At 40.1% G+C, this 23,813-nt stretch overlaps 1 protein-coding gene across 1 annotated transcript; it reads right to left on the bottom strand.

The window, feature by feature from the left end:
• Positions 1 to 12,919: 12,919 nt before the first annotated feature.
• TCF24 (transcription factor 24) lies at positions 12,920 to 22,468 on the bottom strand. Its single transcript, XM_007130872.4, has 3 exons — positions 22,179 to 22,468; positions 21,162 to 21,574; positions 12,920 to 14,963 (listed from the first exon to the last, which is right to left on the bottom strand). Exons 2-3 carry the CDS (start codon positions 21,549 to 21,551, stop codon positions 14,850 to 14,852), a joined length of 504 nt encoding a protein of 167 aa, XP_007130934.1. The 5' UTR covers positions 21,552 to 21,574; positions 22,179 to 22,468; the 3' UTR covers positions 12,920 to 14,849.
• Positions 22,469 to 23,813: the final 1,345 nt, after the last annotated feature.

The following is a 23,813-nucleotide window of genomic DNA, read 5'->3' as shown; positions in this document are numbered from 1 at the left end:
GAACTAGTTACCAGAAAAAAAAGGAGCTGTTACATTTCCTCTATATTATAACAATAGCTATTGTTACTAATTTGATTGATAATAATAGAGCGTTTAGAAAAAGCATTCGTAAAGCACTCACTTGCCTTGTTTTTATGAACATGTTATAATTTGCTGTTAATTTTCGTGCTTTGTGTTTTATTACGTTAGTTTCTTGCAATCACTGTATCTTGAGTCCTGGCTGCATAGCATTAGGCTTAGTGCTAGAGGAGACAGGCTGATGATCTTGTTTCCAGAAAGAATACATATGAAAGTATATAATTAAACAGTTGAATCCGTAAAAGACACATCATCCCTCCTGTAAAAATTGGAAGTTGATGACATATTTTAAGTCATTTAAAAATCAAAATGGAGTAACTATGGTTTCAGGCATTCAAAATTGAGCTGGGTGGACAGTGTTGGGTGTGGTTTCAGACATGTTCCTGCATCACTGAGAACTTCAATTTTCTGCACTGTGTCAAACTCAGGACACCACCAGCTGTTTTCAAAACAGTTTGTGCTAGCAGCTGCTAGCTGCAACCTTGTAGTCTCAAAGGTTACCTGCTACCTATGGCAGCTATGTAATCATTTCAACGCCCAAACAATCCATGTTTAGCAAGCACCCTTCTTGCCAGCTCCAATCCTAATTCTTGACGAACAATTTATGTAATCTTATGGTTTTCTGCCTTTATGAGCTTCCCCCATTTTGTAGTCTGGCAGAACACAGTTCAAGTGCTCCCTGGAGCTGTATCTCCCGGGCTGCAGTCCTAACACACCCCAAATAAATGCCTCTTTATTTCAACCAGGTCTCTGTTCTTGGAATTCTTGGTTAACAAAATCCAAGAAATTGATACAAAATCCAGGGCAGAATATATTTGCCTCAAAGAAACATGGTGTGAAAATCTAAACCTAGCAAAACAAATTGTGATTATACTCACTTTATCAAAGAATTCCTCTTTATGTGATAGGCTGGGACCTGGGACCCTTTAACCCAGTGCTTGCACCTGAAAGAAACTATAAGGGACTAAAAATAACTGCATACATGTGCAGTTGGGGCAATTATGAGTAATAAGATACAAATTGGCCACAAACCAACTGCCACTTCTGAGGTGCTGGGGGCAAAAAGCATGATCCCTGCACAGGGCACCACCAAGGGGGTGGGCAGACCACCTAAGCCGCGCCTCCTGACCAACCCACAGACCCGCCCCGGTTGTTATCCCGTTTAAGCTCCCAAGCAGCTCCTCTCTGGGAGCGAACAAGGGCACCTGTACTTCTTTCGCTCCCTTGTGCTGCAGCACAAGCCCCAATAAAGCCTTGCCTGAAATTCTCATCTGGACCCTTATCAATATCTATTGATTAAAGAGTCCAAGAGCCCGGGTTGGTAACATTTATATAAAGTTTTTGTTGAATGGGCTTAAAATTCTTTGTTTGAAAAAGACCGCCAATATCATTAGCACTGAACTTTCCTCTGAACCCCTTCGTGGGGCTGGAGTGTGACACAGTGTGCAGGACCTAATTATGAAGCATATGATGGGTCACGGTGTAAGTTTTAGCCTTAAAAAATTATTAAAAGCACATGATTAGAGTTTTCATTTTAGAAAAATAATGATGGAAGTTTAGAAAGAACATATGTGATTAGGTGATCAAGTTGTGAGTGAACCAGACCTCAAAGAAAAGCAGATGGGCCTTACCATCATGCCAGCCAAGCAGGACATGGCCAATGTTTACTTAGTACACAAGGGATGGAGTGAAGGTAGGATGTCATATCCAAGAAGGCCAAGAGTAGGGGGGAAAAATTCTTTGTTTGTGGTCCCAAGTGAGCACTGTTTCTTCCGTTAAGTAGTGGCTTGGGCCTCAGCCTGCCATCGCAGACTCCTGGACGGATATTACTTCCACTACCTAATTTTCAACGTGGGTAGCCACCTTCACCAGGCCTTTGCTGGGTGGGCAGGTGTGGCAGCCACTATTACTGATTTGTCAATAATTTCTTGGAAATGACACAAAAGCACAGGCCACAAAAGAAAAAAATAAATTGGACTTCACCAAGATTAAAAATTTTTGTGCATCAAAAGACACTTTCAAGAGATTGTCAAAGACAATCCACAGAATGGAAAAAAATATTTGCAAAGCATATGTCTGATAAGGGATTAATATCCAGAATATATGAAGAACTCCTACAACTCAACAACAAATTTAACCCAGCTCAAAAATGGACAAAGGACATGAATAGACATTTCTTCAAAGAAGATATACAAATGGCCAATAAGCACATGAAACGGATGCTCCATGTAACTAACCATTAAGAAAATGTAAATCAAAACTAATCTAAAAAAGTGAGATACCACTTCACACCCATTAGGATGACTATTATTTGAAAAACAGTAGCAAAATGACAAGTATTAGCAAGGATGTGGAGAAATTGGAACCCATGCACCATTCCTTGTTAGAATGTAAAGTGGTGCAACCACTGTGGAAAACAGTATGGCGGTTCCTCAAAAAGTTAAACATAGGGCTTCCCTGGTGGCGCAGTGGTTGCGCGTCCGCCTGCCGATGCAGGGGAACCGGGCAAAAAAAAAAAAAAAAAAAAAAAAAAAAGTTAAACATAAAATTACCCTGTGATCCAGCAATTCCACTTCAGGGTATAGACCTAAAAAATAGAAAGCAGAGACTCAAATACTTGTACAGCAGTGTTCATAGCAGCATTATTCACAATTGCCGAAAGGTAGAAACAACCCAAATGCCATCAATGGATGAATGGATAAACAAAATGTGGTACATACATATAATGGAGTATTATTCAGCCTTAAAACGGAAGGAAACTCTGATATATGCTATAAGATGGATGAACCTTGAAGATATTATGCTAAGTGAAATAAGCCAGACAAAAAAAGACAAATATTGTATGATTACACTTATATGAGGTACTTAGAATAGGCAAATTCAAAGAGATTGAAAGTGAAACAGGAGTTACCAGAGGCTGGGGTGAAGAGTGGATGGGGAGTTGCTGTTTAATTGGTACAGAATTTCTGTTTGGAATGATGAAAAAGTTCTGGAAATGTATAGTGGTGATGGTTTGTGACTGAATTGTGAATATACTTAATGCCACTGTATTGTACACTTAAAAATTGTTAAAATGATAAATTTATGTTATGTATACTTTACCACAATAAAATTAAATACAAAATATTTTAAAAAGAGAAAAAAGATCCACACCTTTCACATGGCTTACCACATCTCTTGCTTCCCCTCTCTTGCTACACACCAGTCACCTTGGCCTACGCTTAGTTTTTGGAACATGCTGAACAATTTTCACATCTCAAGTCCTTTGCTCCTGCCTAGAATTCTCTTGTCCCAGTTTTTTGAGTGACTAATTATTTTCTTTGATCTCAGCTTCTATGTCAGCTTCTCAGTGAGGCCACACTTGCCCCACCTATCTAAAGTGGGTCTACTATAAAACATCCCCCTTTTTGTTTCCTTCATAATCTGTAATGATACTCTAAAAAAAAACATATACTTTTGCTGCCCTCACTGGAATATACATTCTGTTTAATAAATATCCCTTGAATGCATAAATAAATGAATATGTGATTTGGAAATTTTTTCAAGATATATTAAATTTTAAGAGCTAGATGCAGAAGGTATTTAGTAAAATCCCATTTTTGGTTAAATAAAAAGAACATGCATTTATATGACTATATATAAAATATTCTTGAGAGGTAACAGAAGAAACTTTACAGTGCATGCCTCTAGGGAGTGAAACTTGGGGCTTGTGGGGAAAGTGATATTTTAATTTTTTATTGTATACCATTCTGTACTGTTCTGATTTTTACTATGTGTATGCAATTTTATAATTAAATTAAATCAAGTTGAAAAATTATTAAAGTAGTACATTTTCTTTTCTGACTGCAAAAATATACCATTTCTAAGATTTGCCCCTTCAGCCATCATTCCCTGACAGGCATCCTAACAAGTGTTTGGTATCCTCCAGCAAGGAGCACATCCTTGGGGGTTGCTGGTCTCCAAGTTGCTGAAGTGAGTTAATGCTGCCAGTTGCAAATACAACTAAAACCACTTCAAGGGAAAAGTGTCATGGTTTAAATATGATAGAGTGATTTCTCAAAAGTAACTTTTTTTTTTGGCCACGCCATGCAGCGTGTAGAATCTTAGTTCCCTGACCAGGGATTGAACCTGTGTCCCCTGCAGTGGAAGCATGGAATCTTAACCACTGGACTGCCAGGGAAGTCCCTATCAAAAGTAACTTTTAAAAAAATAGCTATTTTTTGATAGTATAACTTGGATTATCTTAGAAAGTTTACATTTTGTAGATAGACATACGTGTGGATTCAGGGCATATAGGATATTATTTCCTTATAAGCTGTCAGAATCTATAGTCTGCACTTACACATGTAAATCTCATTAGTAAATTAATACATTTGGCCTTCAGTCTTTTTCATATTAGTGAATGACTTGGAGAACCTCCTGGTTCCCCTAGATGTTTGCAGCAAAAAATGAGGTTGGAACTGGAAGGAAGTTGGCTATAATAACCATATGCTTGTGCTTTCCCTTGCTCAATGGTAAGCATGTCAAAATAGAGTTAAGCAAGAGAAATGTAAATGACCCTAGTCATAAATGCATGACTTTCATATATATGATCCTTTTACCTCAGGCAAGATTATTTTTAAACATAATATTGACATTAAGATAATCATAGCATTTATACCTCTCGTCAAGGTTAAAGTTCTAAATCTGTGAAAAATACATTAAGTTGTCAGAATATAGGGCACTGATCTGAATGAAAGTTGATTCTTAAACACTTGAAGTACATGAACTTTACCAAGATAATTTCGGTGAAAATTACCTGAATTACTTATGATTTCTGCCCGGATCTAAAATAATGAGTGGCTTTAATTGTCAATGTGAGACTCTAGGGTTTTCCTTTTCTGTTTAAAAATTTAACTTTTATGTTACAAGTAAGCCTTGCAAACAACTACTTAAATCCTATGACAAATTCTGAATGTAATGGAATGTTATTAAAATTATTCAAGCTGACCAAAGGGACCTGAGGGGAAGTCTGCTAGGGAACTTCAGTGAGTTTTCTTCTTTGATGAAAAGGCACATGTGGGAAGAAACAGCTCTTCTTCCCCTAGATATGATCATCATCGATCAACGGTGAAAAGAATTCCTGGCATCGCTGCAGCCCTCTTGTTAAATGAGGGGAGCTTCTGTTGATGGCAAAGTGGGAAGGAAAGGAACCAAGCAACTTAAAGACATGGAATAGTCACCAAGTTAAGCAGCCAGGGAGCCACTCCAGCTTCTTGTTATGTGAAATAATACACTTTTATTACTGTTCAAGAAAAATTATTTAAGAATGATTACATAGAGAGTTGAGAATGTGGAAGTAATTGAAAAATTCAAACTAAGGTTAAAGTATGATGTTATTTTACCTCAGTGATGATCTAATACAAATTATGTCCTGAAATTAACACCCCTTTAAACTTAAATACAGCGTAGATTCTGAATGTTTTTTCTACAATGTCTCCTTGTATTTATGTATGAATTTCTCTATGTCCGGTGGTATTTTGGTAAACAGGATCTCCAAAAAAAACACAAAAAAACAAAAACAACAACAAACAAACCAACCCCAAAACCCCCTAAAACAAAACCCTGATTTGTAGCATTTGCAGATATCCACGCTATTAATACATCTTGGCGATTTCAAGCTACTAACAACTGGTTCACAAGATACCTGAATGCTTGAATAATTAACAGTTAGCTTTCCCAGCACACCGTTGTCCCTAGAAGCTGAATTGCTGGGTTGAAGGATACATGCATCTTCACACATAATATAGTCAATTGCTTTCCAAGTAGTTGCTCTACTTCCTTGTCAAAACTTACTCTTTTCAGAATTTAACATTTTTGTCAATATGATAAATATCAAATGGTATTTACTGTTATTTTAATTTGCATTTGCTATAAGGTTGAAAAGATAACTTTATGAATGTTTCGCTTTTCTCTTAAATTTTTTTCACGTTTTTAATCATTTGGGTTTTCTCTTCTGTAAATCATATCCTTCAGAGCTTTGCCCGATTTTTTATTGAAGTATCTGTAATTTAAAAAATTGATTTATGGGATTTCTTTCTATATTCTGGATACTAATCTTTTGTCAATGAACAGTTACATGCATTGCAAATAACTTTTCTCAGTCTGTTTTATTTTTTAGTTATAGTTATGGTGTTTTATGTTGTTTGGAACTCTGTACTCTTCTCTCTGCTTAGGAATAGCTCCTTGGTACCCAATACCTCTGCATTTCTATGCAAGATTTCTGGCTACCCTTAAATCCAGATCCTTTAATGTACCTTTCAAGGTCCTCCTTGATTTGAAAATTGGGAATAATATAACTTATTCCTAGGATTGTTGTGAGGATTAAATGAGATAATATATGTGAAGTATCCATCCTTCTTCCCCAGGCACTTTCTTTCAAAGCAGCATGTTCTTCTCACCTGGTTTTTCCTATGCCTAGACTGCTCTTCTTGTCCCTCTTTGCCTTCTCAGGAAGCCTTCCTTGATTTCTTAAGACTGTGTCAGGTACCCTTATTGCCGTCCCGTAGCCATCGCCAGCCTTCTTCCCTGATAATGAAACCCTGATTTTGTGTTACGTGCCCAGTCCTTGGGCTCAGCGTATTGTTTCAATCTGTTTGCCTGCTTCCCCTGCCTCCTGTGGTAGATGCTGAGAACTGGCTCACTCAGTACTTACTCCAGCCTCCTTTTATCTGCGTTTCTGTACTTCAGAGGATGAAAAGCTAAGTATTATATAGTATTCCAAAACTCTTTTGCAGCTTGGATTATGGATGTGAATTATGTCCTGCCAATCAAATGCATCTGTGCAAAACCTGAATTCTAACTTGAGTTATGAGAGGAGAAAAGCAGGCTGCGAGGCATCCATTGTGCTGGCATTTATGCAGCAAAGGCCACATGTTTCTGGAGTCAGTCACTGCAAGGGCAGCTTCCACTGGGCTGGCAGAGTACAGGTCATGGCAGAAGATTAACTGCCTTGGCAGTCCAGTTGCATGGAATGACTTAGGAAATTGTTCCTGTAAATCCAGCCCGAGTTTGTTTCATCCCAATGATTCTGTAAGTCACTAATACCTTGTAAGACACCCCTTTCCTTTTAAACTAGCTAGAGCAGATACCGCCACCAAACCCAGACTGATATTCCTTCCTTATAACTGGGGGTGGCCTTGTGACCCCCTTCTGGCAAAGGAGAAATAAGTAGAAGCCTTGGCCCCTGATGTCTTTACAAAGCCATCTTACCAGCCCTGGACTGCCTACTTGTGGATTTTTTTTTACATAAGAGAATAAAGTCCTAATTTATTTAAGCCAGCATGGTTCGGTCTTTCTTGTTAGCAGCTGAATGCAATTCCTAACTGATATAGTAAGCAATGAACAATGCCTGCCATAGTATTAAGAAAATATTTGTGGACCAACTGATGATTGATGAACAAAAGCACTGAAGCATGAAATAGCTGTGTGTGTGTGTGTGTGTGTGTGTGTGTGTGTTTACTACAACTTAAAGTATAAAATAGTGGTGGAGAACAGTGGGCAGTGATATATAGGTAGGGGTTTCATAAGCCAAGTTAAGGGTTTAAACCTGCTTTTACATGATGGGGAACCATTGAATGGTTTTGCGCAAGTAAATACATTACATCTTCAGGTTTGCATTTTGATAGGTTACTTGGGTGCAGCCAATACAGAAGGCAGGGAAAACTTCTAAGTTTACAGAGTGTGGGTGAAAAGTGATGAATACCTGCAATAATTATTCTCACAGACTTTTGTGAATGTACGTATATTATTAGTGAAATTCTTCAATGTGGAATTGCTAAGTCAGAACGCGTACACATAAAATATTGAGAGATACTGCAAAATTGTATTTAAAAAGCTTGTATACTCCAACAGTGCTATAATCCTCATTTCCCCACCCCCACCAAAAAAGGGTATTTTACCTTTGTGTCATTCTTTTATTTCACATTTCTCCATTTAATATTAAAGGGAAAAAAAGGCAGGAGGATAAAAATTACAAAGATTAATTTTCATTAAAAACATACATGCTCAAGCATTATGGTTAAAACAAGTTAACTCTAGTATGCCAGAAAAATTAGTCATCACTTACCTATTTCCCCCCAGTTTTATTGAGATATAATTGGCATATAACACTGTTTAAGGGGTACAACATAATGACTTGATGTATATCGAGATGATTCCTACAAGTTTAGTTAACATCCATCACCTCACAGTTATATATTGTTTCTTGCGATGTGAACTTTTAAGATCTACTCTCTTAGCAACTTTCAAATACACAATACAGTCTTGTTAACTATATTTACCATGCTCTCTATTACATCCCCAGGACTTATTTATAACTGGACAGTTTGTATCATTCTGATAGGTGAAATACGTTATTTCATTGCTTTTTAAATTATATTTCTTATCATAGGTGAGTTGTGTGTCTTTTCATAAAGATATTAGCTGTTTGATTTCTTTTTATGAACCGCTTACTCATATCATTTGTGGAATTTTCTACTGAGTTGCTGGTCTTTTTAAATCCTGAGAGCTGCTTTTATGTAAAGGAAATTACTACTGTGACTATCATCTGTGGTGACTTTTTTCTCTAGGGTTTTTTATTGTTTGTTTGTTTTTGTCTTTTCACCTTGTTTATGGTTTTTTCTTTTGTTTTATGAATTTATGTTATTATAGTCAAAATTACCCAGCTTTTCCTTTATGGCTTCTTGTGTTTTTGTGTCACGTTTCACCTTGCCATCTTTAACCTTCTTCTAACATCTACCCAGCCAGAGAAGACAAACCTGTCTTGCTTTGAGCTGCTGACATGTATTTTCTTAGCTATAATTTCACATCAACTTTGTGAGCCTAGGGGAAGAAAGAGATAAGGCAAGGGAAGTTTACTGAGGGCAAACACTAAGCCTAGTGCTTAACACAGTGAGCGATTGGTCTTGGCCTGAAGTCAGGTCTCTTTTCCAAGGCAGTCTCTCCTGTATGTCCCAGAACATCACACTTGTAGCCTGATGGGACACGGCTGGAACAGGCCTCCTCTTTCTGAAAGGAGGATATGGAAATAGCTTCCTGCTTGCCACCTTTCTTCCCTCGACTCTCCTGTCTGCCATCACACCCCACTTTTTTTCACTTGTTTATTGCCCACATTTCAAGAGGACTCTAGTCTAGGGGCTTACAGTCAGCAAGAGGTACAGATGTGCTACCCACAGAGTAGAGACAATCTTGCATGGGCCTTTAAAAATTATATAACTTAATTTTTAAAATTTGACCCACATGATATACCCATCTAGGTAAAGTATTAAGATGCCTTATAATGGCACACATTTAAAGTTTTTTAATTGAGTGATTTCAGAACTTATTTGAAAATAAGGTTTAAAATCAGTTCCTATTTAGACCTCACATTGTTGTAAATGGCCCCCAGTTTTCAATGGCCATAAAAACAGAGACAAGTGATTTAAGTCCATCCCCAGACCTCCCCATGGACATAGTTCTTGGTCCTGAGAGGGCAGGAATGCGTGTTTCTTCAGTAACATTCATGTGCACAGGAAATGACTATTGACATAATCTTTAAGCCTAATAGTTAAGATTATTCTTCAGTTTATAATTTAAAAGCTTCTGACAGCTAAATGCTATGGTATAATTTATAATGAAAGAGTTTGAGTGATTGAGGTATATTTCACTGAGCTGGTTTCTCTTATGAGTTGAAACTAAGACTTGTGTAAACATAGGAAGGGAAGCCTTTCCCGGGTTTATGTAGTCAGGCAGGAATATTTAATGTCCCTCATTCCCAACTGTGCTGCAGTACCATCTGTGCTGTACTCAAAGTTTATAGGAAGCAAATCTATAGGATTTAAGGGGCATTTATTTTTTTCAGTAAAACAGTCATGTATAAGACCACGAGCTACCAGTATGTAACAAAATAAAAGTACATTTTAATTTTCTTTGAGATATACAATTTTATACTATTCCCCTAGTGCTCCTTTCAAACATTTGGAATCTTAGCTTTTGTATATTTTTGGTTACAATAACAAGAAAAACAAAACGAAAAAATCAAAAGTGTGTACCATGGAGAAAGACAGCAATAGTACACTACTAGTGGTAAGTCATCTGGGAAACTGTAGATATCACATCATGCATCAATGATTAAAAAAAAAAAAGTTTGTCATCAGATTAAGACAGAATCTGCCAGTGCTGGAAGAGTTGAAGTTCATAGGTTTTCAAATAAATTACATGATTGATATAATTTGCAATAAGCTATACAGAGTTGGGAAAGAGCATTTAGATTAAACCCCTCTCTCAAAATAAGGTATCTAATACATGAATTTGGATCAGAAGCAATCTGTTTGACTTATCATTTCTTCTCCCTGCCAGCTAAGAATACAATTTTATATAAAGCCAGGAAGCAATTTGTCTTAAAAGATGCCAAATACAATTCATGTGTTGATTTCTAAGGGAATTATGTTGGCCACAGTGGAGATGTTTTGTCTGTATTGGATTATTTCCTCAGAATGGCACTATTGACACACCGAGGACTAAAGAAGAAGATTAAATACTGCTGGAAAATATATATAGAATTAACTCTATACCTCTCCCCCTCCCCCCTAAACAAACAAACAAACCAAACCAAAAAAGAGATCTTACTAGAGCTTGAATAATTTCTCTGTGATAATAACTGGTTAGTTGCTTTTGTGAATATAAAATGAGGTCTTTTGAAAGAAGGATAAATTATTGAATAATTTAGCCTAAAAAGCAATTTCAGCTAAAATACTGGGCATTTCAGTGAGGACAATCAGCATTTATTTATTTATTTCGTACAGCTTCTTCTAAGTTTAAATAAAATCTCCATGAATAGATAAGAAAATTACTGTTTAGGATATCTGTAACTCTGCAGATTGAAGTAGTTGGGTCAAAAAACCCTTATCAAAATGTAAAACCAGTATTTTTTTATCACCAAGTAACGTGTGAAACAGATATCCTCCCCTTTGCTCTATACCAAACACCCACCTCCACTGTGGGACTTTTACTTTCCACTTCCTTTCTTTTTGTTATTAAGTTTTTTTGTTTGTTTGTTTTTTGTTTTTTTTTCCGGTACGCGGGCCTCTCACTGCTGTGGCCTCTTCCGTTGCGGAGCACAGGCTCCGGACGCGCAGGCGCAGCGGCCATGGCTCACGGGCCCAGCCACTCCGCGGCATGGGGGGCACGAACTCGCGTCCCCTGCATCGGCAGGCGGACTCTCAACCACTGCGCCACCAGGGAAGTCCAAGTTTGTTTTTTAAAACAGGTACGTATATACTTTTTTTTTTCCTTATTTATTTATTTCACATCTTTATTGGAGTATAAATGCTTCACAGTGTTGTTAGTTTCTGCTGTATAACAAAGTGAAACAGCCATACGTACACATATATCCCCATATCCGCTCCCTCTTGCGTCTCCCTCCCATCGTCCCTATCCCACCCCTCTAGGTGGTCACAAAGCACCCAGCTGATCTCCCTGTGCTATGCGGCTGCTTCCCACTAGCTATCTATTTTACATTTGGTAGTGTATGTATGTCCATGCCACTCTCTCACTTCGTCCCAGCTTACCCTTGCCCTCCACCCGTGCCCTCAAGTCCAGTCTCTACGTCTGCGTCTCTGTTCCTGCCCTGCCACTAGGTTCATCAGTACTGCTTTTTAAAATCCCATATATATGTGTTAGCATACGGTATTTGTTTTTCTCTTTCTGACTTACTTCACTCTGTATGACAGATTCTAGGTCCATCCACCTCACTACAAATGACTCAATTTCATTCCTTTTTATGGCTGAGTAGTATTCCATTGTATATATGTGCCACATTTTCTTTATCCATTCATCTGTTGATGGACATTTAGGTCGCTTCCATGTCCTGGCTATTGTAAATAGAACATTGTGGTACAGGACTCTTTCTGAATTATGTTTTTCTCAGGGTATATGCCCAGTAGTGGGATTGCTGGGTCATATGGTAGTTCTATTTTTGAGTTTTTTAATGTAGCTTTACTGATATATAACTGACATACAATAAACTGCACTACAAGTATTTTTACAACCAGGAAAAGAAACAATATTTTAAAGTCTGTTGGAGCTGGTTCTGCTTCTAAAAAGGTATTTCCTTATCCCCCCAAATTATCACTATAGAGGAATTGTAAATGGTTTTGTTTTGTGACTATTACTGAGAGAGGTGAATGAACTGACAGAAATTTAAGTGAGAACTTCCCTTGCAGATTATGGGATAATACTGTGATCCAAATATACCCCCCTCCCCGCCCTATTATATATACTCCACTAAGGACAGCATGGTGAAGAAGCTAATACCAAGTAGGTATCTATCTTCTGGAAAGATTTTCAAGTGTACCTTCATTATTTGTTAAATGACCATAGAGACAGATATAAATTTAGCAGACTAAATTACTTTTCAAATTAGTACTTTATTTTATCTTATCCTTTATCTTGACGATGCACCATTAATTAAAACAGCATGCTCCTTGGAAACTTTGGGTGAAAATATGCAATTTCACCTCAGATTTCCCAACCTACCAAAAGCTGTTAGCATATTTAGCAATTTAATAAAATGTTATGAAAACCTATGACAGAAATATAGTTCTTTGGCATTAAAACATTTGTAACTGGACAAGAAGAAATAAAAAGTAATACTGTTTAAGACAATGACTAATGATTTAACAGGAGGATTTAGAAAAGTCTGATAATTCAACAATAGTCATAATTTTTCCCCAGTTAAATGCTTTAACAACTATAACCAAATAGATTATTAGCGATAAAACCACTTTTTTTCTGAAATTCTTGCTATCACATTTAGTGTTTACAGTTCAGTTCCAGGTAACTTTAAAGAAGTTCTGATTTCATACCTTAAGATAAAAGATTATTCTTAGCGCTTTTTATTCCAATAATTTATGATAGTGAATGGCTGAATCCATCTCATTTTACTTTTTATTCCTTTCAATGGTATGAGTGGGTAAACATACTCACATATATTTAAATATACATTTTTGCTACATATTAATATGTAGACAGCTTTCATTGTATGGCTTTTCTTTTAAAGACATGCTTTGGTCACATTACAAGGAGTATATTCACATTAAAATAATAAAAATTACAAACTAACTATAAGACATGAGTCAAAACATGATCATCCTCGAATCAACTGAATGATAGTTTTTGCCTTCAAATAGTCTTTTACTTCATTTCACTGCCAAAAGCTGGAGTTAAATGGAGGAGAAAATGAAATGGTGGTTCAGCTGCTATCTTAATTCAACCAAGTCCATTCATACACATTTCTATTTAATAATCTTGGGTGAAACCCAGTAACTTTAAAACAGTGGGTTATCGAGAAATGAATGAACTTTACACCTGGACAGTGGACTAGTGAAGAGTGAGGAGGAAAACAAGAAAGGGAGATAAAAGGGAATCTAAATCAGCAAAGACATGACAAAAGAGACTGATGATTTTTTTTTCCAGGTGTCTCTGTTGCACCCTGGTGTTCTTAGATTCAGTGTGTTCCCTGACAAATGTTTCCACTTCGTAGCGAGGACCCCCAAGCTCCTGGCGAAACTGAAAGCACTGGTTCAGTCAGGCAGAACAGCTGCTCCCTGGGCACTTCATGTGCAGGGCACTGGAGAGGCCCATAGCAGAGGGCTTTCCTTGCTTGTAGGTCCAAATCAGGGCATCCTGTATCACAGGATGGTCACTCTGTGTCCTCAGACCCCCTCAAGGTGCAGATCAGCGCCAGAATTCCCAAATCAGACAGGATTTCTCCCATTTCATAAGGGCCAAGTAGGTAGACTGTGAACAGCAACTGACAAGGGGAGAAGGGACCTGGCCAAAGCTGTGACTGGGAAGGTCACGGGGGTTCGCTGGAGACCCCTGACAGGCCTGAATGTGCCACCCTCTCTACAGGGCTACAGCTGCACCTGTTCACCTAGTCCAGGACCTGAAAGAGAGTGGGGTGGATATGGAGTGACCAGGGGGGAGGGTGACAAGCCCTGCTGCCCAGTGACACCCGTCTGCCATTCACACAGGGCTGCAGGGATTCCCAATGCCTTCCACAATTTGGAAACATAATAAGATATTTAATAATACTCTAGGAAGGTGGCCAAGCCCTGTTCTAGGAAGCAAACCATTTCTAATACTCCAAACAAGTTTTCTAAGGGGGAAAAATAGAAGTTGCTGCATTGTCATATTACCTCAACAGTCTTTTCACACATATTCAGCTAAAACTGAATAAATGATCTCAGACCTTCCAAGTGGAAAGGCTTCTTAGACCAATATTAAGCACAGGCTGGTTCTCACAAAAATGAAATACTGGTGTTTTACAAACCCAGCTTTTATTTTTTTTAAACCAGGAAGATTGTATACATAGATATTAGCTTTTCAGTTTGTAACAGATATACTACAGAAAATGTGTGTATTCTTTGGATATATACACAATTCTTTGCTTTCCTATGTCTCTCTCTTTTTTTCCATTTTTCCAGTTTCTCCTGCACTATATAGTAGTGACTCTCTCACACTGAATAGACAAGCTGTGTGTTTTACATTATTATTATTACATTATTTACCAGACTGATTATTTCATTCCACATTTATTTAGATTAGATAAATCTGAACATCCAACTATGGATTCACATGTAAACTTTCAGAAATGATGTTTGTTAGGTCTGATGTAATAAATATAGAGTTATTTCATATCATTTAAAAACACCGACATCACTTTCTACCAGCCCCCCTCAGGGGAGAGCCTAAGGCTGTGAGTCTGTTGGAATGTTGTCATGATTTATTTTTTCTCCAGAGACAGAATGCTTCAGAAACTGACCAGTAGCACCAATGTACAATCTTGATCGCATGGGCCATTTCTGAAAAAGAATATTTAAACAAGAATCCAAAAGTTAGTATCTGTGACAGATGCAGTGTGTAATAATAATATTAAAAATTCCAAATACCTCAATGCAAATGCAATATCATGTAGCTAGTAACAATGGTAATTATGAAGTCTAAGTGATGACATGAAAAAATGTTAATAATAAAAGTAAATAATGCTAATAATAAAATTATTAGTGCTAATAATAAAAGTAAAAACATACCCAGACTTTTATTATAATTATATGAAATAATACATGTGCATGTGGACCAGAACTGCAAAAAATCATGGAGAATGAATATATTTAAATGTAGGAAAATATATCTACCCACAATGTTTTAATGTTAAACTAAACCTAAAACAAAATTAAGCCTAAAACAAGATCCCTGGCTTTAAAAATATTTTAAAAAGTTATATGGAGGACTTCCCTGGTGGCGCAGTGGTTAAGAATCCACCTGCCAATGCAGGGGACACGGGTAATGTTTTAATGTTAAACTAAACCTAAAACAAAATTAAGCCTAAAACAAGATCCCTGGCTTTAAAAATATTTTAAAAAGTTATATGGAGGACTTCCCTGGTGGCGCAGTGGTTAAGAATCCACCTGCCAATGCAGGGGACACGGGTTCATCCCCGGTCCAGGAAGATCCAACATGCCACAGAGCAACTAAGCCCGTGCGCCACAACTACTGAGTCTGCGCTCTAGAGCCTGTGAGCCACAGCTACTGAGCCCGTATGCCACAACTACTGAAGCTTGCGCGCCTAGAGCCCGTGCTCTGCAACAAGAGAAGCCACCACAATGAGGAGCCCGCGCACTGCAACGAAGAGTAGCCCCCGCTTGCCGCAACTAGAGAAAACCCGCGCGCAGCAACAAAGACCCATCAGAGCCAAAAATAAATAAAATTTTTAAAAAATACTAAAAAAAAAAAAGTTATATGTGTTAAGTATTATGCATCTACATTTGTCAAAGGACTACAATGAAAAGTGACTAATTCGACTATCTAAACATTTTATCTAGCTAAAAGCAATATCTTGAAGTTGCACATATTAGAATGTTTGGTGTTATATAGCTAGAACATCCAGATTAAATGTCTGCTTGTACTGGCATCACACAACTCTAACCTTTCAGTAAATCATCGCATTTGTATTCTGATTGTGTCTTTTCTAAATTTACCTTTAAAATGGACAGCCTCTCAAACAATATAATTAATTTCCAAACAGGCATCATGATGAAAAAATATACTACATAGGTAGTACTTTCAGGATGGACTTTTTTTTTTTAAGAGGGGAGGGTCATATAATTTTAGTTCTAAGGTCCTTGGAATACTAATCAGAGAAATAGTGCTTTTTTTTTTTTAATACAAAGATAAGTCCTTAGACTAAAAGAGTGCAACTCTTAAAGGTCAGCAGTGGGGTCCCACACTCTCCAGAGAGTAAATGCTGCTGTGAGCAGCAGGCTATTTTCACCAGCAAACATTCATGGGCAGACTGCTGGTTACACAGCACCATGAAATGTTCTTAAATGCCTCGCAGATGATCCACGGTGCTCAAACAGAGGTACAATTATTAACAATCCACAGTCCGTAAGAGCTCTGGGTTTTCAACACAAGTTGCATATTAGAATCACACGGGAGCTTTAAAAAATACTGATGGCCAAGTCACATTCCAGGCCACTTAAATCAGAATGGACCTCTTCGGAGAAGTATAAGGTTGAGTCAGTTCTTATCTGGAATAATATAAGCCTTCCTTATACTTCCGAATACAGTTACTGTCACCTAAACTTGGATTCCAGATGTAAAATGTAGCCACAGGAATAATAAGTAGGCATGTGATTTTTATTTCTCCAGATGGGATAAGTGAATTTAAGAGTCCTAAATTCAGATTATTCTGCTGGGAATCTACACTTTAACACAGATTAAATATAACATCTGTGTTACTTGGAATTTAAATGGTCCATTCCTATATAATCTTCCTATAAACAAACTTGTATTTTAAGTTCGATACAGTAATAAGACTGACACTGTGTTACTTATTTTTGCAAATCCATTTCAGGTTTTGTTTTTTTAAATCATAGATGTGAATTCTTGTACTTTCTGGGTATATCATGTTGGTCCTATTCTTGGGATCCTTGCTACCAGTTGGTAACATTAAGTGTTTTAGAAACTAGCCTGGGATTTTTTGATATGTTTGGATTTGGCATTGTTAGATCAGATTTAAGGCCTGCATTATACTGAAAAATCCAGTGTCATGGTATTATGGATTGAATGTTTGTGTTCCCCCAAATTCATTTGTTGACACTCTAATGCCCAACGTGATGATATTTGGGGAGGTAATTTTGGTTAGATGAGGTCATGAGGGTGGGTCCCTCATGATAGGGTTAGTGGCCTTTTAAGAAGGGGGAGAGCTCTCCTTCTCTGAGAAAGAGTTAAGTCGGCCAGCTGCAAGACAGGAAGAGAGCTCTCAGTAGGAAGTGAATTGGCCAGCACCTTGATCTTGGACTTTCCAGCCTCCAGAACTGTGAGAAAACAAATTTCTGTTGTTTAGTCCATCTAGTCTATGGTACTTTGTTATTGCAGCCTGAGCTGACTAATATTCACATGTAGCAAATAGTGTAGGGCATAGGTCATCAATTTCAAATGCAGAATTTTAGGCATATTATAAACCAGTGCTTTTCAATCTTTTACACTCCTGCCACATTTTCATGAGCATAAAAATCTCATGCTCAAACCTCAAATGTAATGTGAGAATTCTACATTTGAAAATGTAGATAATAATTTGAGAATGTGAATTAAACACATCTAAGTATAAATAAAATAAAAATACTACTGAATGCTCCCTGTCAGTTCTCTGTTTTACGTGGGTTCCACTGTATTGAGAGTCACTCTAAATCACGCAACCAAGAGTGGAGACAAGTGAAGGCATCTGTTCTTTACAGCCTTGATAGTATGTAAGTAATTTATGAAGCAAACCTAAAAATGTGTATGTGGATTTTTGCCTGATTTTTCATGGACTTAATAAAACTTCCCTTTTCAATAACTTTGTGTCCCTGGATTTTCAAAAAGTCTTCAAATGATTTTATTCAAATGAATTTAATGTAGACACATAAATAGTTTTAAGAGTCAGAAATAAAAATATAAATACAATATTGGTTAGGTTGCATGTCAGCCTCATGCCAAAAAAGCCAGCTGACTGATTGACATTTCACTTCTCAATGGTCCGTTTTAGCATTGTGTAGATTAACACAATCCTGACCTCTACTTTACCTAATAAGTCATACTTAAAATTATGTAGTTTCATTAGCTTAGAACAATCTAGCAAACTCATACAATTAACCAGAACTGAACCTGAAACTGAAGACTAAAAATATATTCCTGGTTTTTGGAGTTAAATGACTCCAAAATAACAAAACTTTGTATTTATTTTTTGAAATTATTGTTTATCTGTATTATCAACAATGATTCTCCAGGGGTAATGCAATTAATAAAGCCATCTGTGCTTTTCTTCCAATGTAAGTATCTGAAATATACCCCTGTTCCCTTGGAGAAGCACTGCCCTTTCAGACACTGGTGTTGATCAGAACTGCTCACATCCCAAAGGGATAAAAACTGCTGTCTTAGGCTATGCCCTGGGATTCCAGTCTCTTAAACCCTCCAGTTTCATTTGAGGTACTCACAATGTAAATTCCCAACAATGCTAACAGTGCTAAATCCCCAATACCGATAACAAGAACTGATGATTCAAAATTATGGCCTTGAAATACTTGTTAATGGATCTTTGATCAAAGTAAAGACCCCCTTACGTTGTAAGGCAGAAAAACAAAGTCATTTTGGAACACTCTTTAACTAAGTAAACCAAAAAGTACAAATAATCAGAATATCTTTATTTCTTTGGCATTAGATTAATCAATGATAGACTTAATATTTAAGCATTTTGGTAGTCTCTGTAAAATAATGTGTTACAGGCAGTTTCAATTATGTATGTAAAATCTCTTTCCTCAGCACCTCCACTGCATATGGATATAGCCTCTCTTATGGCACATACAACATTCTCTCTTATAATACTGTTATTTATATTTCTGTCTTTGTCTCTATTATATGCTCATTTAGGGCAGGGATCTGAGTCTTACCCTTAATTGTATTCACTCTCCTAACAGTGCTTTGCACAAAGCAGGCACTCAGTAAATGATTTTAAAATAGACTAGTCACTTGTTCAACCATCTTCAATTTCATTTTTAAGAGGTAATCTTTGGCTTTCTTTCATTATCCCTAGAATTGTCTTTTAAAATAAAAATAATTGATTCAGAGGACAAATGAGATTTAATTTGTCTTTAAAGAGTTATATGACTACAAAAACATTTGGTACGGGAGTCAGGGCAAAAAAACTCTTGTTAAGCTTATTGTTACATGAAAATTATGGTTTTAACATTACTCATTCAAAAAAGCACTGCAAGAAACTAAGGTGAAAAACAACTGGATTTCTCATCTGATTTCTCTCTCCCACAAAGAGGCATTTAACAGATGTCTTTTGTATTAAAGTCTACTTAATGTTAAAATAAACTTCCTTAGAGTATAATGTCAAGTCAAAAGAAATCTAATATTAATGATATATTTGAATAGCAATCTAATGTACCTAATATCAATCTAATATTAACAGATTAGTAGCATCTAATATCAATAGTAATACAAAACCCCTCAATTAATAATGAATAACTTTCCAACTGAGGTTATACAACACATGAATGGAATGGAATAGTCTATCATAATTATGAATAAATGATATTTCAAATTTTTATACTTAATGTTTGAATTAGTTTGAGTCTATCATCATGTTGATTAAATGTGCAAAGTAAATTTTATTAAACCTTACCACAGAATTTTAAGTTCAGTTAATATTAGAGGATGTACTTTACCCTCAATTCGATAATGATTATTCAATAATTTATTGAACATTGATATACTTAAGGCAAAGTCCTAATTTTGTATTTGTGTGTGTGTGTGTGTGTGTGTGTGTGTGAGAGAGAGAGAGAGAGAGAGAGAGAGAGAAAGTGCTTCAGAATGGTGCGTCTAAATTCCACCCAACCCTTAAGACACAACTCCTGTGCCACACCCTCCCTCGAGTCTTCCCTGATCCCACAGAATGGCGCCCTCTCTACACGCTGAAGTCTTTAGTAGAGAAGCGTGTGTGTGTGTGTGTGTGTGTGTGTGTGTGTGTGTGTGTGTGTGTGAGAGAGAAAGAGAGAGAGAGAGAGAGAGAAAATGCTTCAGAATGGTGGAATCAAAAATTTGAATATTTAGTTTTAGAAAACATAGGGAAGGTGATCCATTTTGAACAGAAAACATGATCAATGTAAGATTTGAAAACAATCAAATCTAGGAGAAAAGGATGATGAGAGTCTAAATACTGCAATATAGGTAATGAATCATAATCATATATAGCGTATTAAACAAAAACCCTGACCACTCTACCTATATGTAATGAAAACAATACAAGAGGGAGTCTCTTGGATAATTTTGTACATTATGTAATTTGAATATTTAATCAGAACACAACATATATGCCAACTTATTATGAAAATCACATAAACTCATTATAGTTTTTCTAACATTCTTGGTGGTTGTCTAGTCCATGATCGTTAACATTCATTAAAACGGACTGAACATTTACTGTGTGGGAACGCAGAATGGTCTCCTTTTGTTCTTACCAGCTTTACAAAAAATTTTCAACATTGGTTTCCTAGGGGCAGATACTTCCGTCGCCCCGTTTAATTCCTGAAACTTTTCAAATATTTGATAAACACAATGGTAACAATGATGTAAATTAAAAACCCTCAAAGGCTCATAAATGTAACTCGGACACTAAAAATTATCAGGACGTGCAACAAAGCAGGCACCCGCAAGAAACTGCTCATCTAGGAAAGGAATCCTGTAGGTTGCATCCTATAAGGGGCGTGAGACTCCCCTACCCAACCCAGCCCGAGTTTAAGCCCTCTACCTGCAAACCGTCAAGGAGTAGCCTTGTGCAGTGGGGACCTCGCTACGGGTGCCTTCGCGGGCCAAGGTCGCTCTCCTGATCTGTTCCCCGCCTCACCCTAAAGGAGGGGTGAGAGCTGGGCGGTATCTGCCCAGGCGGGGGCAGACCCCGCGGTCAAGGTGCCATGCTCCCGGCCCCGGCTCCGCAGTGCGCCCTGCCCGCCTACCTTGACAGGGTGTAGGTAACCATCCCCGCGCAGGGCGCCCAGTCCGGGGTCCGCCGGTGCGTCGGCATCGTCCTGCAGGCTGCGAGTGAGGTGCGCGATGTAGGTGGTGGCCAGTAGCAGCACGTCCAGCTTGGACAGCTTGGTGTCCGGCGGCACCGACGGCAGCGTGCGCTGCAGCTCCAGGAAGGCGTGCCGCAGAGTCTGCACGCGGCTGCGCTCCCGCGCCGCGTTCGCTGCCGCCGGCCTCCCGCCTCCCGAGCGCGCGCTGCCGCCTGGGCCCGCCGGCCCCGGTCCGGTCCGTCCCTGGCTCGAGTCTCGGGTGGCGGCTACCGGTGGCGCGGGCTCGTTGCTGGCGATCAGGTGGCTGCCTGCGGGGCCGCCGCTGTCCATAGCGGCTTCCCGCGCCGCGCGCCCTGCAAAGGACGGAAGGCGCGGTGAGGCCGGGGCGCCGGTCAAGTTTAACCCGGGGAGGCGCAGCCCTCCCGCTCCCCCTGCGCGCCGGGCCCGGCCGTCCGACATGGCTCCAGGCGATCTCAGAGTTGAGCACCTTTTGACTGGGGCGCTTTTGCCTCCCGGCGTCTGGGGAGAGTGGTGGGGCCCGAGTGTTCCTGGGCTGCTTGGAAGGCTGAGGAGGGGCGCGGTGCCGGCTTTACTTTCCGCCGACAAATTAATCGGAAGGGCTACGCTACCGGGGAAAAAGATTTCGGAAGCACAGCTCCGGTTCGGAACTTGTTCCGCGCTTCTGGAACGCTATCCCGCCTGTCCAGCAGGAAAGATGAAGCTGGTCAACTCGTGGAGCGCGGCGGGAAGCCCTGCCTCGCCAGGGCCAGCCGTGCCCACGCCGGCCGCCCTCGCACCATTCGCTCCCGAGGCCCGGGGACCTCAGGGGCGACGGCAGGAGCTCAGGGCAGTTTCTGCCGGAGAAGCGGGGGACCGGTGGCCTCTCCCGGGACTAAGGCACCCGCTACCCCTCCAAGCCCGGGAGCAGCGCGGCGGGGGTCGGACCGGGGCCCTCACCTTTCCTGGAGCGGCCGTACAAGGTTCGGCTCCGCTGCGAGAGCAGGCGAGGAGCGTCGAGCTGGGTCTGCGTGGCCAGGACCGCGCCGGTCACTCCATCCTCGTCCAGCCGAAGGCTACGGCCGCTTCCAGCCCGGGCCGGACGCGCCTTTTATGCGGGCTCCTGCGAGGCGAGGCGTGCGTGCTGGCCAAGCTCGGCGTGGGATGACCGCAGAAGGGGTCCGTCAGCGGGTCGCTGACGTCGCAGGCACCTGAGGTGCCGTGCAGGGGACTCGGTCCTCTCCGAGCAGCCCGTCCGCCTCGGGAGAGTCATTAATGCAACCGTCCGGCGGGGCGGGGCCGGGCCAGAGGGGGGCGGGGCGTCTTCCTGGCCCCGCCCCTCCGAGTCCAGGTTCTCCCCGGGGCGGGACTCCAAGAGCCGTACGTCTACCGCCCGCGGGGTTGGCGGTCGGCTGGGCCAGAGCCGAGGTCTGGGCTATAGAACCCCAGCGCGGCCTCGCGAGTGAGCTCGCCTCGCCACCGCCCTTCCGCCTCGGGCCCAGTCTGAGCCCCGGCACCTTCTAGGCCGGCGCCGAGCCGAGGCGGGAACGCGGCCGTTTTGTTGAGCGTGACGTAACTTTCTGTGAGGAACTGTGGAGTGTGCCGCCTCGAGGCGCTCACCTTTAACTCTACCACAAGGTAAATGTCTCCCGCTGCCCTAACTGCTTAAATCGTAGTCCCTCCACCCTCGGGATTCCGTGACCAGTTTACTGAGCCGCCCAGAGATAAACTGCACTTAGCTCGAGCGCGCCCACTGTCTGTGGTACCTTAGGAAGTTCCCCCAGTCGCGGTCGCTTCTCCCCGAGGTTCTGGCGCCTCACTCGTCCCCCAGGGGCCCCCGCTTTGTTTCGCTATTTGGACGGATTTGGAGTTTCCCTGCGGGGAACTCTCCTGAAGTGTTTAGCCCTCGTGGCCCCCCCGGGGAGCGGGGCCGTAGGCCGTGCGGGGAGGGGCTCTCTTCGGCCTCCTTGAGAAAAGGGGGCGCTGCCCCGCGAGGCCCGTTCCCAGCCGCCCAGGAAGCCTGGGCTCTGGACGCCCCCCGACCCTCTGTGGCTTCCGCCCGTTTGGACACATCGCCTTCAGAGGTGAAGTCTGAGCGGACGCCCCGTATTTCCCAGCGACGTGATTAGTCCATCCTTGAAAACAGTGTCTGAGAGGGGAAGAGCAGGACGTTATAAAACACCTTTGCGGTCAAGACGGAATATCGAATTTAAAATAGCATTAATGAAACCGCTCTTGTATACGTGACAAAATTTCATCCTTTACCACAGATTTTAAAACTGGAGCTGCCGACTAGTGCATAGTAATGGTGGCACTTATTGTATTTGAGTGTAGAATTCCACACACTTTAAGTATACTAGTGAATCAAAAGAATCCTCAGGTTTTCATCTCAATTCCCATTCAGTAACTGTAGTTCGATTTACACTTTAGAAAGAAGCACACCAAAATACCATTGGTTCAAAAAAGGATTACTTTCTTTTGGTGAATGAGAAAGCACACCTTTATTTCCCCTGTAAATTGTATGTAATGAGGAATAAAGCAGTTGGAAAGCACTGTTTCGGATTCTATAAAGAAGCAAATCAAACAAGAACTCAA

Source organism: Physeter macrocephalus, chromosome 15 (genome assembly GCF_002837175.3).
Source record: "Physeter macrocephalus isolate SW-GA chromosome 15, ASM283717v5, whole genome shotgun sequence".
Lineage (NCBI taxonomy): Eukaryota > Metazoa > Chordata > Mammalia > Artiodactyla > Physeteridae > Physeter > Physeter macrocephalus.
This window is presented reverse-complemented; position numbering and strand designations above follow the sequence as displayed.